Source organism: Suncus etruscus, chromosome 8, assembly GCF_024139225.1.
Source record: "Suncus etruscus isolate mSunEtr1 chromosome 8, mSunEtr1.pri.cur, whole genome shotgun sequence".
Classification (NCBI taxonomy): domain Eukaryota; kingdom Metazoa; phylum Chordata; class Mammalia; order Eulipotyphla; family Soricidae; genus Suncus; species Suncus etruscus.
In genome coordinates, this window is record NC_064855.1 from 78,157,883 (window position 1) to 78,175,752 (window position 17,870).

The 17,870-nt window shown below is 35.5% G+C and overlaps 1 protein-coding gene across 1 annotated transcript in view; it reads right to left on the bottom strand.

Moving 5' to 3' along the window:
* DIAPH3 (diaphanous related formin 3) overlaps window positions 1-17,870 on the bottom strand; it is a 552,109-nt gene that overhangs the window by 292,282 nt on the left and 241,957 nt on the right. Inside the window, 2 exon segments of the mRNA XM_049778724.1 lie at window positions 8,146-8,198; window positions 8,201-8,238. Of these exon segments, the coding sequence (XP_049634681.1) occupies window positions 8,146-8,198; window positions 8,201-8,238 (91 nt within the window).

A 17,870-nucleotide genomic window follows, 5' to 3' on the forward strand; every position in this document is an offset into this window, starting at 1 on the left:
CTGCAATTTAGTAAGATCAGTGAGACCAACAAAAATCCTTAAAATTATTAATTTTAGTTTCTCCCAGGATTTCTACTTTCATTTCTTTCAGGCACTTTAAAAAGTACATTTATGGTCGAAATTGAATTGTTTCCATATGAAAAACAATAAAGTCTACTCAATAAACTGGTTTATAGATAAAAACAATACTATTTCCTATATTAAGCAATACAGAAAAGATTATAATAGTAAATTAAAAAAAAAGAATATAACTTCTGAGGAATAAGGCAGTAATTAAGAGGAGAAAGTTATAATCTCATATTCTAGGAAGTATCCATGTATCTTCTAAAAAGATCATCTAAATCTTAAATGCATTTCTGAGGCATCATGAAAAGAAAGAAATCTCTAAAGATAAAATTAAAAAGATTTTAAAGTTTAAATCACTTGAAGGTGAGGATGAAAGACTAAAAAAAAAAAACTTGGGGCCGGGAAGGTGGCGCTAGAGGTAAGGTCTTCCTTACAAGCGCTAGCCAAGGAACGGACCACGGTTCGATCCCCCGGCATCCCATATGGTCCCCCCAAGCCAGGGGCGATTTCTGAGCACATTGCCAGGAGTAACCCCTGAGCGTCAAACGGCTGTGGCCCAAAAACCAAAAAAAAAAACAAAAACAAAAAAACTTGAGACAAAAACATTAAAATTTTATAAATAAATCACATATATAATACAATTCTATACTAAAATACTGAAAATTAACCTTCAACATATGGAACAGCCATAAGATAAGAAAAAAAAGTTATGACATTAAAACAGTAGACAAAGAAGTAATGTTAGGCAACACAAAGTCAAAGAGATAGAATAGCACAACAGGCAGGGTACATGCAGCTGACCAGGGTTTGATCCCAGACATCCCATTGGTACCCTAAACCCCTTCCCAGGAGTGATTCCTGAATGAAGAGCCAGGAGTAACCCCCTGAACACTGCCAGGTGTGGCCCCAAAACAAAAAATAAGCATAAAACCAAGTGATATGAAGATGAATAATAATCCCCTTCGTGCCCACTTTTAGTTCCAAAGGAAATGATGAGGATGGAAAAATAATAATAATAACTTAAGAAAAAAAATCTCAGAGGATTTTCAAGACCTAACTGAGGAGAACAAATTATCAGGTCCAAAGAAACAAAACTAAGAAACACGGTAAGTTTTTAAAAAATCACATTAGATCCTTGTTAAAGAAGGGCTGGTAAGATTGTTTAGCTCAAAAAATGATGATGCAAGTTTGCAAGAGCAAACTGAAACAAATATATAACAAACAGAACAAATATGCTTGAGGCAGAGTCACCCAACTTTTTGTATATATACACATAGTAAATGTTTTAGGCTCTGTGAGGCATACAGTCTCTGTCACAAATTTTCAACTCCACTACTGAAGCTTAGAAGCAGTCTTGGACAAGACATAAATTACAAGGCTAAATTTTTATAAAATCTTGTTTAATACAATAATATTTGGCCTAAGGCCACAAATTGCACCTTCTATCTTAGTACCATCAAAAACAGGAAACAACTCAAATGCCAACCAAGCAAAGCATAAATATTTACATGGAAAGATTTCATGTGAAATGCATAGTCAAAGCCAAAATAAAAAATGCTAAGGAACATGTGCATGATAGATAAAACTATTGAGAAAACAGGGTCTGGAGTGATAGCACAGTGTATAGGACATCTGCCTTGCACACACCAACCCAAGTTTAACTCCTGGCATTCCATATAGATCCCCTCAGCAAAAAGGAGTAACCCCTAAGTGTATCACAAGGTGTGGCCCAAAATAAAAAAAAATAAATAAAACTATAAAGAAAAAAAAGGAAGCATCTAACTCCTGGCTAAAAATGTTACTTATCATAGATATGGGGAAAATTCTAGAGAAAATATATGTCTCTAAAAACAAAATTCTATTTCTTCAGTGATGGATGTTAAAATTATTTCATTTAGCTATTATGAAGATTATGTAGATTTTACCTATATTATCATCTGCAATATATATGACATTCAAAACAAGAATATTTTAAATAATTTTAAATGAAGAATATGAAAGGGAAAAATGTGCATTGTCCTAAAATATTAAAGTAAATTAAAGCTCTGGCTCCACTAAAGTGCTCTCTAAGTCCTAGAAAACTCCTGTTTGTTTGGTAGAGTGCATTTAATTTATTAAAACTGTAGGTCATATCACACATTCTTTGCTAACAAATGGTTTATTAATAGTGTGGGCTTTGGGGTCACACAGTATTAGTTTGATCTTCAAAGGAGCTACAAAGTAAGGTCAATCTTGTAAGGGATCAACCGTGACCAATACCCAGTAAAATTTCTAGGCACAGGAGTATTTGGGTGAATTCCCTGATTAATAATCTGTGAGGATTGGAAGAAGTTTGTACTGTTCATAACTCCACTGTGAGAAAAAAAGTGCAAATACCAAGCTTAAAACACTCCTGAACTCTGCCCCATGTGTCTCTTCACTTGGCTGATTTTAATCTCTATTGTTTTTGCTGCAATAAACCATAACTCTGAGAAAAATAGCCTTCAGTGAAATCTATGAGTACTTCTAACAAATAATCAAATTTAAAATGGTTTCAGAGAACTGTTACATGGACAATGGTGTAAATGAAGTCAGAATGAAGGAGAAAAAAATAGATATATGGCTCAAGTGATAAGGCATATACATGCCTTGCATACATGAGACCTTGGGATAAAACCCTGATCCGAGATAAAGCACTACAATAACTACATAAGGCAGCACTTTACACACAAATCTTATAAAATTGTTTTAAAGGACATGACTTTTAAAAAGAATGCAACTAATATGTATATGAAATAAATAACACAATAAATATATAAACAGATTAACAAATATATATAATTAAATGTTAAAAAATTACTAGCAGATGAAAATAATATTCTTCCTATTTTTGAATCATTCACTGCTGAGATAATATACCATAACTAAAAACATGATACATATCTACAAAGATAAAACCAGGAGCTTTTATGGTTTGCAAATAAACAATTTAAAAAAAATCCTTTGCTGGGCTGGAGTACAGTGTGTAGGGCACTTGCCTAACTAATAAGATAGCAAACTAAATTAGATGGGAAAGTAGCATAGGGTTTGACCCTCAGTAACCCATATGGTCACGACCCAAGCCCTGCATGACCCCTCTGATACAGTGTCAGGAGTAAGCCCTAAGTACCACCAGATGTAGCCCAATTATTGAAAATAATTAATGTTTTAAAATTCTTTGCTGACAGCCACTTCCCACAGCTGAAACTTGTAAATATCCTAGCCTTCACAGTTTGACCCACTAACCTAAGAAGAGATTATCAGCCAATCCTGTAACCCACTAATTCACAAGTCTTCAGGCTGAAAAACTCTGGGGCCTCAATAGGATGAGAGGGCAAGTTTAAATCTCAGCCCTGCCCAAAGCACTGAGATGTCACAACAACACCCACAATCTCTGGCATAATAATGGTTCGTATTTCACTACTTAACAACTAATCTCTGAAAAGATCCCAAGCCAAGCAAACTCCCAGATACATCAGTTCGGGGACTGAAAACTTTGGGGCCTTCTTGCATTGGGAATACGACACTACACTTTCCATGCACCTCCCAATACTGCTGACAGCAACCCCAGAAGCCACACCTACATCCCACAGCCCACCACCATGTAAATGGCCACCAAGCTTCACAGTTTCATGACTGATTCTCAAAAAAGATGGTAACTTAATGAAATTCGAGTATACAGAGTGTTTGGGCTGAAGCTTTGATTGTCCCCTTAGGAGGGGGTGACTGAGAGTCATCCCAGTTGGAAGATTTTAAAGCTCCTTGGAGTACAGGACTGTGTATGTGGCTGCATTATACCTTTGAGTTTCACAGCAGTAACAGTTCAATAAGAGTACACCAAGTTAAATGGAAAAGTAGCATAGAAGCCAACTAAACTCAAGAAGCCAAACACACCCCCACACACATACACACAGAGTGGGCTCCTAGTAGTAATGAACAGCACAACTCCCTCAATGACATTACTAATCTCATTGTGAGATATGACAATTTTCACAAATTTCTTTTTACTGAACTATTTTCTTATAATTCCATGCAGCATGTTGGTGTAACAATGCAAAATAAAATAAATTAATTTGGAGGCTGAGGGTAGGTGGGAACTTGAAACAATGGGACTGATGATGAAATTGGTATTGGAACATTGAATACCCCAAACAACTTTGTAAACCAGAATGTTTATAGAAAGTTTAATTTAAAAAAAATTGCTACAAGGAGGCAAAAAAAAAAAAAAAAAATCTCAGGAGATAAACTGGCCTTCTTTTTTCTTTTTTTTTTTTTTTTTTTTGGTTTTGGGTTTTGGGTTTTGGGTTTTGGGTTCACCACGCAGCAACACTCAGGGGTTACTCCTGGCTCTTATGCTCAGAAATCAGCTCCTGGCAGGCTCGGGGGATATATAAGATACCAGGATTCAAACCATCGTCCTTCTGCATGCAAGGCAAATGCTTACCTCATGCTATCTCTCAGCACACCTTACTTCCCTTTTAACCACTTGAAACATACCTAAAATATTTGAGACTCCATTAGGCCTATTTAAATTGAATACTTCTTATTAATCTGCACTCTTATCTTTCCCCAATGGAGAAGTGAGCATACTTTGGAGCCAAGCACATGTTTTCTGCAAGGGAGCATAATGGGAATCAATTAGTGACGGGAAGGTAGCACTGATGATGGGGGTGTGTACATTTTATGGACCTGTACCCAACTAACTACAAACATGTTTGTAACCATGATGCTTAAAGATATTATTAGAAAAAGAAACTTGTATATTTAATTTGTAGGTTCCAAGTTCAGTCTTTTTACCTTTGTGACATCCACTTTAAAAAATAAATGCTGAGACATAAGACATCCAGAGACATCCCTACATTCATATAATGGCTTAGAATTTAAATATCAGCCTGGAGCCCTTTGCAAAAATACATATAAACACAAAATAATAGAGAATCTGACCCATGTGAAAGTAGATGAGAGAATTTTATATCTTCTCCTAAAAAATTCAACTGAGAGAAATTATCTTTTTGATTTACAATGACAACAAGATCTTGTCACTATCACCACTTTCTCAAAAATTCAGTATCTCAAACAACCATATTCCACAGAAAAAGGAAGCCATGAATCAGATGTAATTTATAGTAAAGATTGTAGGCTACAAAAGCTTCTTAGAGTATAAATAATAACATTTGCTATTAAATCAGATAGGGTAAGAATGAGCCTAGAATGGACTATATAAGAATATGACATGGTATAAATTCTGGGTTTAAATTTGAGAAACACTTAACAATTAAATGAAAATTGGTCTGGAGAACATTGTTCAGTGGATAGGATGCCTTTCCATGTAAACAACTGACCTGGGCTCTATCCCCAGCACTCCCATATGTCCCCCTGAACACTGCAAGAGTGATCCCTGAGCACAGAGCCAAGTGTAAGCCAGAGCACCACTGAGAATTAAACCAAAAAATAAAAAAAAAAAAATATATTATATATATAATATATATATTCAATCAGCACAGACTGATAGTGTGATTTTTTTTTAATTATCTAATCAGAAATTGGGAGGGAAACTATTCCTTGACGATCAATTTTAAAAATATGCTAGCACATCTAAGTTATTAAACTGCTATCCCCATCTGTAATATTAGTACAACTTCCAATGTAGATGAAGCTGAGAGTCAAAATTAAAAGTCAAACAGAAATATCATTTATTAAAGGAAATCAATAATTATTCACAATTACACATAAATGTGAAATCCATTTAGCACAAGGTCTATAGTACATAAAACAATATTAAATAATTCCTCCTCAAAAATGACTTGTTCAGGAACAGAGATAGTTATAGCAGGTAGGGCCTTTGCCCTTCCGTGCATGTAATGTTAGTACAATCCTCAGCACCCTGACCCTGCAAGAGTGATCCCCTAAGCATAGAATCTGAAATAAGCTATGAGCACTGCATGGGTATGGCTCTGATTCAAAAAAAAAATAAACAGTCAACAATTCATCTTTGAGATAAACATTTAGGACTACTGTAAGCATGGTTTGAGATATCTAGAAACAAAAGTCCTCCAAAACAAGCTCTTCAAGGTGTCAAAAACGTCTAATTTAAAGTAAAAGGCTAGCAATTCATAATGCAGTCTTGGAGATTCTTCAAGAATGCTTTGAAATGAGACAGTGCTTCTTTAAGAATTTTGAAATTTCTTTCAATATATGTATCAATAATAAAGTCTCTCAAAAATCCAGAATCCAAACTCCTCTCTCACTCTCCTCTCTCTCTCCTTCTCCCCCTCCCTCTCCCTCTCCTTCTCCCCCTCCCATCCCCTCCCTCCCCCTCCCCATTCCCTCTCCCCCTCCCTCTTCTCTACCCCTCTCCCAATTTTGGAGACCAGAGAGACAATACAAGGGTTTATAGTGCTTACCTTGCAGTGGTAAGCCCCAGTGCATCCTCTTATTTGGTACATTTCAATCATTTATTTGGTCCTCAAATAATGCCAGAAGTCACACATGACACCAAAGAGCGAAGTATAGCCTTTGAGCACTATCGGGCTCAACGGCCACTGCGGCCCAATCTCTCCACCAAAATTATAAAGATCTACTATTTTTTTTATTAAATGGAATTCTGAATAGATACCAATTATATCAAAAAAATAAATTAAATAAGGGTCCTGTTATTTAGGATCATCAATCAAAATATTGATGGCAAGTACATCCTGAATGTAAAGTTCAAGGGAAAAGAGCATGTGGTTTTCAAGCACCAGCATTTAAAAGCAAAAAGGATAAACTGATATTCATAAAGTGCTTATAAAAATTTCATTGTCACCTTATATGTTCATTGGTTCAAACGAGTGGCCAATGCAACACCTAACTTGAAAGGCTAAAGCCATACAATCAATCTTGAGGTAGAAATAAACTATGTATCAGCTAACACATTTTTTCTTGTGCCCCTGATTATGGGGATCTGGTGAGACATTTGTGCCCAAAAGTGATTAAATTTTCCTCTATCACATTGGGTATAAAAGAAAGACAGTTCTAAAGTCTACATTAAAAAATGTCACCTGCCTGTGAATACATATGCCTCCAACATAGCTCCCTCTTTTAGCAATAGAATGGATCTTTATCATCTCATCCAAGACTAGTCTTTTTCTACTACTTGCTAAAAGCTAACTCGAGGCATGTATTAATTGAAGGGTAGACCAAAAGGCATCTTAGCTCTTCTTCTAGATCCTCTTCATTGTATTCCCTCTGCACTACTAAAAATATATACAGATCATATTGTTTTCAGTTTTAAGCAGAAGTATCTTTGATGCATTGAAGATACATCATGAAGAAGAATTAGAAGCAAAATGATTTGCCCTTGTCTCCCACAGCAATTTACTCAAAAAGACAACTCAATATGAAGTATTTAGCTCCTGTAAGAGTAATTAAATCTAAAATATTTCTGTCAGTACTTTTGAGGAAAGGCTTTGAACTACTCAGATGGGATAAAGGAAGTTGTTTTATTCATCGTCCTTATTTTCATTAATATTCTACCTCCTTTGTGTATGATCAAGTATCACAAATAGAGATTTGGTATTATAAATAAAATAATGCACTGCCAATATTTTCAAAATATTAAGTCCTTAATTCTTTATTTTTATACTTAAGAAGATGGATATTAGATAGCTTTCTTTTCAGTTATAAGAAATATATTTCATTCTAAATCTTTTTCTAGCTTTCCTTTAAAACATAATTTTGAAGAATTTAACCCATAATATGTTAAAGAGTTATTATTGAATTCATAAAACAAATAAGTTCAAATAGCCTTTAAATAAAAAGCTCAAAAAATTAAATCTGGATTGCTCTTTATGTCATGGGCCTCATCTGAACATGTATCTCATTTGCTTGTCTCTTTTTTTCTTCACTTGCCTGTTTTCCTACACTGGAGAAGCCTGTGCTCTCTTGAATAGCATTTTTCACTTTCCCTCCCCTTCACATTTTTCTAAGTAAGTTTCAATAAAAAAACTATCTTGCTTCACAAAAATAATAAATAAATAAATAAATAATAAATAATAAATAAATTCTGACACTTACAAAGGTTTCTGTGCAATTTTAGAATCCAGAAATTTAAGTTTCTTTGATTTTCTTCTTAAGAGCTCCTTCTTTCTTCAATATCATCCTCTTCCCTTCCTCCTGTAAAACAAGCATGGATCTAGGTTAGTGTTCTATCAGAGAATCAGGCTTTTATAAAACATAATTATAAAAGCAATAAAATAATGTATTTTAAGAATAAAAACCGTTTTCTATAAACTTTAGTGGTTCTTAAGCTACAAAATACTAGGCATAAATATTTGAATATCAAGCAGAAAAACAAAAAATCTAAACACATGGCAAACACTGCAATCAGGTACAAGTTTAAGTATAGTTAGTGCATTTTAACATTATACAGTACAATTCTAGAAATAACTTAGCCCTTGAGTCCTAAGTATTACTTATAGATGTTAGCTCCATGGTTGCTAAAGAAAATACACAGCTGATTAATATTTTATATACTGTTAAAATTGGATACTCATTTTAAAGTATAGCTTATATCTACATAGGGGCAAGGAGGAGGGAGAGGAAGGGAGAGGAGGAGGGAAGGGGAGAGAGGGAGAGAAGCAGGGAGGGAAAAGAGGGGGAGGAAAAAGGAGGGGACGGGAAGAGAGGAGAGGAGAGGAGAGGGGAGGGGAGGAGAGGAGAGGGGAGGGGAAGGGAGGGAAGGGGAGGGGAGGGGAGAGGGGAGGAGAAGAGAGGGGAGGGGAGGGGAAGGGAGGGGAGGAGAAAAGAGGGGAGGGGAGGGGAAGGGAGGGGAGGGTGAGGCGAGACGAGGGAGAGGGGAGGGGAGGGGAAGAGAGAAGAGGGGAGGGGAGGGGAGGAGAAGAGAGGGGAGGGGAGGGGAGGAGAGGAGAGGAGAAGGGAGGGGAAGGGAGGGGAGAGGAGAGGAGAGGAGAGGGGAGGGGAGGGGAAAAGAAGGGAGGGGAAGAAAGGGGAGAGAGGGGAAGGGAGTGGGGGGAAGGGAAAAGAAAAAAGAAAGAAAAGAAAAGAAAAGAAAAGAAAAGAAAAGAAAAGAAAGGAAAAGAAAGGAAAAGAAAACAGAAAAATCCTTGGTCTACAGCAAAGGTTCTAATCACTGCAAGTCCATTATGGACCAATATACATATACATGGTGTTGGACTTCAGTTATGCAGTGGTTTAAAATCCCTATAATACTAAACAATTCTTGTCAGAGGCATCATCATGAAATAAAGTAGCTTAGAAAAAAACTTAAAAGAGTAATGGGAATAAGGCAGATGAGAAATTTAAGGATAGGAAACAAGAAAGCGTAGTGTTTAAAGATAAAGATAGAAAAAATTGAAAGAAATAAAAGGTGAAATAAATAAGAACAGAAAATATACAATAAAAATAAATAGCAACAGGAAAAATCAGGCAAAGTTCATACAATTCCTTTTATGCCAGGTTTAATTGCTCTTCTCCTAAGAGCAATGGGGAGTCACTGAAGTAAATATGTATTAGATGCATATATGTATTATAAAAATAAACCTACACTGATATAAAACTTGGCCAAATATACTCAATCAAATAACAGTTTTGTAATAGGAAAGCATAATAAGTTGTGTTGAATAAGAAAAATAAGATCACCTGGAATCAGTGTCAAGCCAGTGAAAATGCATATGCAAAATACATTTCTTAGTAAAGCAGGTTCAGATGCTAACAACTAGAAGGGCGCATAATCCTTTCACTAAAGAAGAATAAGAAAAAATGTAGTTTTGTGGGAATGAAGTTTCATATCAGGTTCAGTTGCCCATGCTTATGTCTCTGAGGAATACCAGGCAGGGAGGAGTATAGACTTGGAATGTCCACAACAGGCTTTCCCCCCAGCCCCAGCACATGCAAGCCAATGAACCCAACACAACCTGTAATGCTGGCCGTTTATGAGTTCTGCAAATGAGATCATTATATTACTTCAATTCTTCTCCATCTACATTCCCGAGTCAGAAATAAGGGGCAAGAAACAGTGTCTATCCATGTCCCAGAAGTTGAAAGTAGAAATAATTTAAGCTCTAGTGAGGCAGTACCTCCTCTAAAACCAGGAAAAAATACAATTTCACTAAGAGACTAGATTTCTTATCACAGAAATGCAACTCTGACTCATAAATGATGATTATTAGTAGCATGTATACTTGATATCTAGCTTTTTGCCATTATGAGTCTATTTAATCTTACTTTCTAAAGATGCTGTGTAAAGCAGCACTTTTTTTTCTGAGATTAATACAGCCCAAAAATAGTTCTGATCACTAACATAGAATATGCCACATTTTATAAGGGCTTTATGTCAGAATGAAGTCAAAGATGACAAAACTTTCTATGTTGCCGAGAGACATGAACCAAAAAAAGTCCTTTTTAATTACGTTTTCTCTTTATTCTCCTTCTATTTTCAAAGTTTCAAAAATAGCAGCAAAATTATATAAAGAATCTCTTTTCAAAATCTTTTCTTTCATACTAAATTTCCCATTAAAAATCACAATTCCATGGTACATGGTTCTACATCTCATTCCAGGTCACTTTCCATTATGACATTTCAGATTGATTAAAAATTAAAACTCTTTACATGAAAAAGATTCTACAAAAATGTTATCATACATTATTTTATCGATGCATTAAAAACATACTCAAATATGTAGCTATAAGTGGCAAAATACCTAGTAGAGGATCTAAATTTAGTTTGTAATAAAAAAAATTATTTGCTTCCAATAAGTATTTTGAATCAGTGCACACTAATAACTACTTTCTTATTTGGCTGGCACTTCCTAGTTAAATGTATCTTATGATGTTTTTTAAAACAGTAAGCATTTTAATTTTTCTGGTATTCACTTGGCATAAAAGCTATTTTGCATGTAATGTGTTATAATAAATTGCCTAGTATTCTGGCCTTGAAAAGATAATAAAAGCATATCTGATCAAATAGGCATTCTCTAGGACATTGAAAAAAGCCACTAAACTACAAACGAAGGTATGTTTAAATAAGTTTACAAAATAAAAACTGAGGCCTTCCAAATAGAATGAAGATGAGCATGAGAAGGAGATTTTCATAATATCTCCCTTCCATTCCTGCTTGCTTTCTAAACTTAAAGAGTATAGATAGTTAAGAGAGTCAAATTTTCAAGAATCCATTTTTAAGAGAACAGTGTGTGAATAGAAGTTAAAATGTTATTGATTTCTGTTGATTTTATTGATTGTTATTGACTTTATTGATGAGGAAATCTAAACAGACAAAGTATCTAACTTTCTCAAGGTCACAGAAGACTTGGCTTTTACTCCATTCCAGAAAATTCACACCACCATATATTACAGGCCCAGAAGAACAGGCAAAGAACTTACATGAACAGGTAGAATTTAACAACATGCAATCATAAGAATACATTCTACACAGATTATTGCACATCTTTTTTTGATCAAATTATTTCTCTCTTTAAGTATTCATTGGGAGTAAAGCAGAAAGGCAAACTGATCTTAGAAAGAGAATACAAATGTTTGGTCTCCTTATCATCATGAGAATTTAAATAACTGGAGAGGGAAAATTTCCAAAGGAAAAATTAAGAACTCATTATTATCACGATCTCTCAAAAAGTGCCTAACTAAAATGAGCTTTAATTAAGGTTAAAAAAGCAAGGAAAGAAAAAAGCAAACAGGAAAGAGTTAAAAAAAAATCCAAGTATCAGAAAACAGAAGCTTATCTACATGCAATTTTGCTTCTTTCTTGGCTCATCATTTCATAGAAAACATCTCTCAAATTTTTATTGCGTATCCTCAAAGCCTTTCCAAATAGAAGTAATCTTTATAATACCTGCCTCCTATGAATTTTTCCTGAATGCTGCTATTTCCCAGTCATGGAATAATATATGTTTTCATAAAAAATAATTTCTCACTAAGTATTGTTTTTGCCAGTACAACTACCTCCTGTAGATCCTTTGATGATATTAGAAAGTAGAACTATCTCTGCTAAAAGAAATTATAAAACAAAGACTAAACTTTAATGGATGGCATGCTGATGCATACACAAGAGAATGTACTGTAGGGAGGGTGGAGATCCTCTTATAAAAAGGAGGGGCCCGGAGAGATAGCACAGCAGCGTTTGCCTTGCAAGCAGCCGATCCAGGACCAAAGGTGGTTGGTTCGAATCCTGGTGTCCCATATGGTCCCCCGTGCCTGCCAGGAGCTATTTCTGAGCAGACAGCCAGGAGTAACCCCTGAGCACGGCTGGGTGTGGCCCCCCCCCAAAAAAAAAAAAAAAAAAAGGAGAACTCAGTCTCATTCCTAATTTTAAAGGATTAAGTCCAAATAAGGACATAGGTAATTCAGTGTATCTTCATGCAGTAGAATGAAGAGACTTAATAAGCCAACTTATTAGTATAGTACTCATAGTGCTAAACAGCTTTGGAGTAGAAAAAGTAACAATAAATTATATTAACAAATAGATAAAAAGCAATGACATTAGTGAGCAGGCCATCCCTAGTGTATCAGACTGTGAAAAAAACAGTAGATACTTTCATCAAACTGCCCAAAGTGATTATAGAAAATTTGACAGAATGAATATGATCAGACACAAGAATGATCATTATTCTAAAATATTGAGACAGAACATCAGGTTTAAGAAGCATAATCTTCCAGTGATCTTAATTCTATTCAATAACAGAGCAACTATTTCACATCTTCTATTTTTTGCAAAAATCGCCAAAGTATGCAGAGCAGTGCATATTTCACATTAACATTTGTTTACTAATAGGAAAATATGATGCTCTGACACCCCACCCTTAATATAAACAGCATAGATTATGTCTACACCTATGCATTTGATAATAGTGTACGAACATAGTGTACATCTATGGCCCAAAATGTACTTTAGAGAATGTGAAAAATGTTTGGGGTGGAGTGGGGTGGAAGAAGAGGTGCTATTTGTACAGTTCAATTATTCAGCTCAATCTTACTAAACAAGCTTTGTTTATTTTCATGCTTAAGTCAGACCTGGGTCATACAATGAGCTAATCTATGCATGATGCTTGGAAGTTACAACCATGAGTGCTAAAGGGAGCATGAAATAAGAAGAATCAAAACCAGCAGCTAACATAAACAAAAAAAGATGGGGCCCGAGTGATAGCACAGCAAGTAGGGCATTTGGCTTGCATGCCAGCTGACCCAGGACCACCCCTGGATTTGATCCCCAGCAACCCATTTGGTTCCTCTAACCTGCCAGGAGCAACTTCTGTATGCAAAGCCAGGAGTAACCACTGAATATTGCTGGGTGTATTCCAAACCCCCCACCTAAAAAAGAAAAAGCTTACTATTGAGTCACATCCCTAGTCCTGTACTTCTTTTTTTATTTTAGGCACCATAATTTGCAATAATGCTAGTGATATGTGGTTTCATGTATCCAACATTCAGACACCACACCTTTCACCAGAATGCTCCTCCCCATCATAAATGTCTAACAAGTTTTCTCATCATTCTAATTTTGTTTTATTCTTGTGATAACTCAATTGACAGTTGGTTTGGTCTGAGGTCCATCCCACAGTGCTCTGGAATCACTCCTGGCAAGGCTCTGGGGATCATATGGAGCTCCGCGTTTGAACCTGGGTTGGCAATGTGCGAGGAAAACACTTACTCCTTGTACTATCACCCCAGTTCCAGAGTTCAAGTTTTGACCCCAATGTTTGTTGACTGAATCTTTAAGTCCTATTTTCTGGATTCATTATGGTCTAAAATTTCGCCTGAATAAATAAAAGCTCCATTAATTGTCACTCAACTTTCCAAGAATCAACTACTCGGTGCTAGTTTATTTCCCATGATCACCTGAATTCTATACTTTGTTTTTGATACTTGTGTATGTGTAAGTTTACCTTTAATTATATTTTTGTTATGCAGGTCCTGTACAAACCTCATTTGCATTATACCACTTTCCCCATAAGCCACCCAAATTCCCATAAAAGTCTTCCAAATAGAGAAACATAGTTAAGAGAAGGAAAAAAAAAAAAAGACACTGGCTTTGCATCAGAGAAAAGAAGATGGAAATTCAATGTTCAATAGACAATAATCTAAATTTTGTCAAATTAATCACAATCAAATATAGGCAGACCAACAAGAGAGATAGCTCAGGGGAACCAGGCTTACATCTGTAAAGCCCTGAGATTGAAGCCTGATGCTAAAAGCCTCCTCTTCATTCCCAGCATTGCCAAGTGTGACCCTGAAGCCTCTCACACTTCCATGGTAGTTCTGATCACCAGCTTGGTAAAGTCTTGCACTAAGTAGTCCAATCAGTTGCTCAAGTATTGCTGTGAGTGGTTACCCAAATCCCAGGCTACTACTTGGAAGGGCCCCCAAAACACAAATAAGACATTAGAATGATAGAGAAGCAACATTTCTACCCACTTTTTATGATCACCTTGAAATTACAGGTGCTTTATAAAATCATAATTCCCAATGCCTTCGGTCTGCATCCCCCACAACATATTTTATCCTTATTATATTAACCAAGGGTGTTATAGAAAAGAAAGTACTTAATAGAATCATTCTGTGAAAGGGGAAAGGAAGGGACCTTTCATTAATGGGAATGCAGTGGCTTAAATCTTATTAGAAAATCTCACTTTAAACTCAATTACTTTACAATTATGTTGGGCCACCTGACACTTGAGCAGAGAAGCATTAACATCTTAGTGGAAAAGAATCTTTACAGGAACTGAAATATCCCTTACTGTAAACTATCCAACCTTACTAATTAAGAACTAGCTCTCGTTTAAATGCTTCACAAAAATGTCAGACAGTAAAAGTTTATGTTCAAAAGACATGTCAACAAGCCAATGCAGAATAGCAAATGACATACTAATCAGAAAAACACTTTGACACCTTATAAGACCTGTTAATTGGGACACTCCACTGCACATCAAAATACTAACCTTTAAAATACTTTAATAAACCACATTCCTACTCTTAAGCCTATATTACTTCACTTAGAAGAATTGTATATATATAAAATGATTACTTGAACTTATAAAAATTTCAAATCATTTTCCCAGTTAAAATATTTTTTACAAAAATAAAATAGCAAACTGAGACAGAGTGAAGTGTCTGAACTCCATTTTTGCACTTACCCCACTCCAGAAATTTTACTATCCTGACCATTCAGAACCTTTCTCGCCCTTCATAGAAACTGCAAATGTGATGAGTGATGAATGGAATAAAAGGTGGAATGAAGAAAATTCATTCCACTTTGTAGGGAATGTAGAGCCAGGTAATAATTAGAGATGATAATTGAAGATTACTTTTGTCCTCTTTCCTGAGATTTTTCACAGAGCCATGCCATTAAAGGATCAATGGTATTTATTTCCTCTGGGGGAAAGCGAACACATAGAAAAGGTCATTCTTAACACTGAGTATAAAATTAAATTTTTGTTATTATCCACAGAGATAAGTTTTTTTAAGTCATTGGGTTCATTTGCAGAACCTAGGGTATTTTAGGGACAAATATTAATGTGGTGACAAAATTAACAACTATAAAACTGATGATGGGAGAATGGGATCTCCCAATTAGGGGTAGAAAGGTAAAATGTAGAACATAAGATAAGAATCAAGTCTCAGACATTAAGATAAAGATAAAGACAAATACTCGTTGGGACAAAGAAAAATTTTCTAAAGGAGCTCAGATAGATTTTAGATCCAGTTACAAAATGAAATGTAAATAATATCTACCCTAAAAATGCTAGAGGTGGGTTCTGGGATTAAAAGAAGACTGAAGGGGCCGGCATGGTGGCGCTAGAGGTAAGGTGCCTGACTCGCCTGCGCTAGCATAGGACAGACCGCAGTTCGATCCCCCGGCATCCCATATGGTCCCCCAAGCCAGGAGCGACTTCTGAGCGCATAGCCAGGAGTAACCCCTGAGCATCAAACGGGTGTAGCCCAAAAAGAAAAAGAAAAAAGAAAAATAAAGAAAGGAGACTGAAAAGAAATTGAATATATAAGAGGAGAGGTGAATGGCTTTCCACATCCCAGTGACCATTTGGCAATTCTGGCAAGCTCTGAAAGAAAAATAATTTGAAGTACTTTGGACAACAGTGTCCCTACAAGAGTATCTTGCTTTGTAAATGAGGTTATCACATGATTGAAAAAGCATCAGTGAGTATCTTATTTCGAGAAATATGAGCTATGCTTCACTAGCCTTTTCAAATAATGACTGAGAAATTCACACTGCATCTAAACCTTCACAAAATTCTAGTAGAAATAAAGGCTAGGGGCCGGGCAGTGGCGCTAGAGGTAAGGTGCCTGCATTGCCTGCGCTAGCCTTGGATGGACCACGGTTCGATCCCCCAGTGTCCCATAGGGTCCCCCAAGCCAGGAGCGACTTCTGAGTGCATAGCCAGGAGTAACCCCTGAGCATCACCGGGTGTGGCCCAAAAACCTAAATAAATAAATAAATAAATAAATAAATAAATAAATAAATAAATAAATAAATAAATAAATAAATAAATAAAGGCAGGCTATATAGTAGCAAAGTTATGCCAAATATATAAGACTGAAAAATGAACTACAAATAAATGCATTTTTTCCTAATAAGCACAAATGTACAAACACTTGAAACTTATGTTTATACATGCTCATATAATATATATCTTCAAATTAGTAGGTTCATCATATACCAATATATTTAGCCCATTAGTTCTTTAAACACTTACAATGCTCCCTCAGCCTTTTACCAGCTACTGTTTCTAAGCCCTAGGAAGATATAAGTGACACTTCACTTCATCAGTTACATCTATCCTCACACTTGAGCTAACAGTCTTTAGGATAACCATTACAAGGATTCTCTTGATAACAAATGGATGTCCCTTTTGTTCATCAGCACCATTTAGAATAATTAACTATCATATATGTTAGTTTCGAATGCAGTTTGCTATATTAATGGAACCCTATGTATATAATATACTTGACAAAAATTTTCTTTCACTTTAGAAAGTTAAGGTCATGTCTCAGCTGTGACTTTAAAAGTACAGCAAAATAACTACACTGAGGGATATAGAAAGCCTGTCTTGAATATAGACGGGGGGGGGGGGGTGGGAGAGGGAGGAGATGGGGGCATTGGTGATGGGAAAGTTGCACTGGGAAAGGGGGTGTAATCTTTTTATGACTGAAACCCAACTACAATCATGTTTGTAATCACTGTGTTTAATATATTATTAAAAAAATAAAGACTCAAAATTGCAAAAAGAAATTACAGCAAATAACTCATCTGGTTTCAACTCTGAGATTCATTTATACTAAGGCACCTTAATTTAAGTCACCTTAATTTCATTTAAACAATACACACAAAATATTCATTTAAAATATTTAAACTAAACATACTATTACAGGAACTGGAGAGATAATACATCATATAAAGCATTTGCCTTACACATAGCTTACCAGGGTTTGATCCCTGGTCACACTGATCACCATACGGTCACTGAGCACACCAGAGTGATCTCAGAGTGTAGAGCCAGGAGTTAGCACTGAGCACAACTGGGGTGATCCATAAGCAAAACAAAGAACATATTACTGTAAAAAATTATTTTTCTATTCTGGAATTGTACTATAAAAATATTAAAAATCCTTATAAAATAACTCCAAAATACAGAAATATATAAATAAGTTTTTTATATCTTGTGTTTTACTACATATATTTCCCAATAAAAATTTATCAGAATAATAAGCCAATAGTAAAAAAACTTTTGGGCTACAGTCTTCCAAAAGGCTATAATATA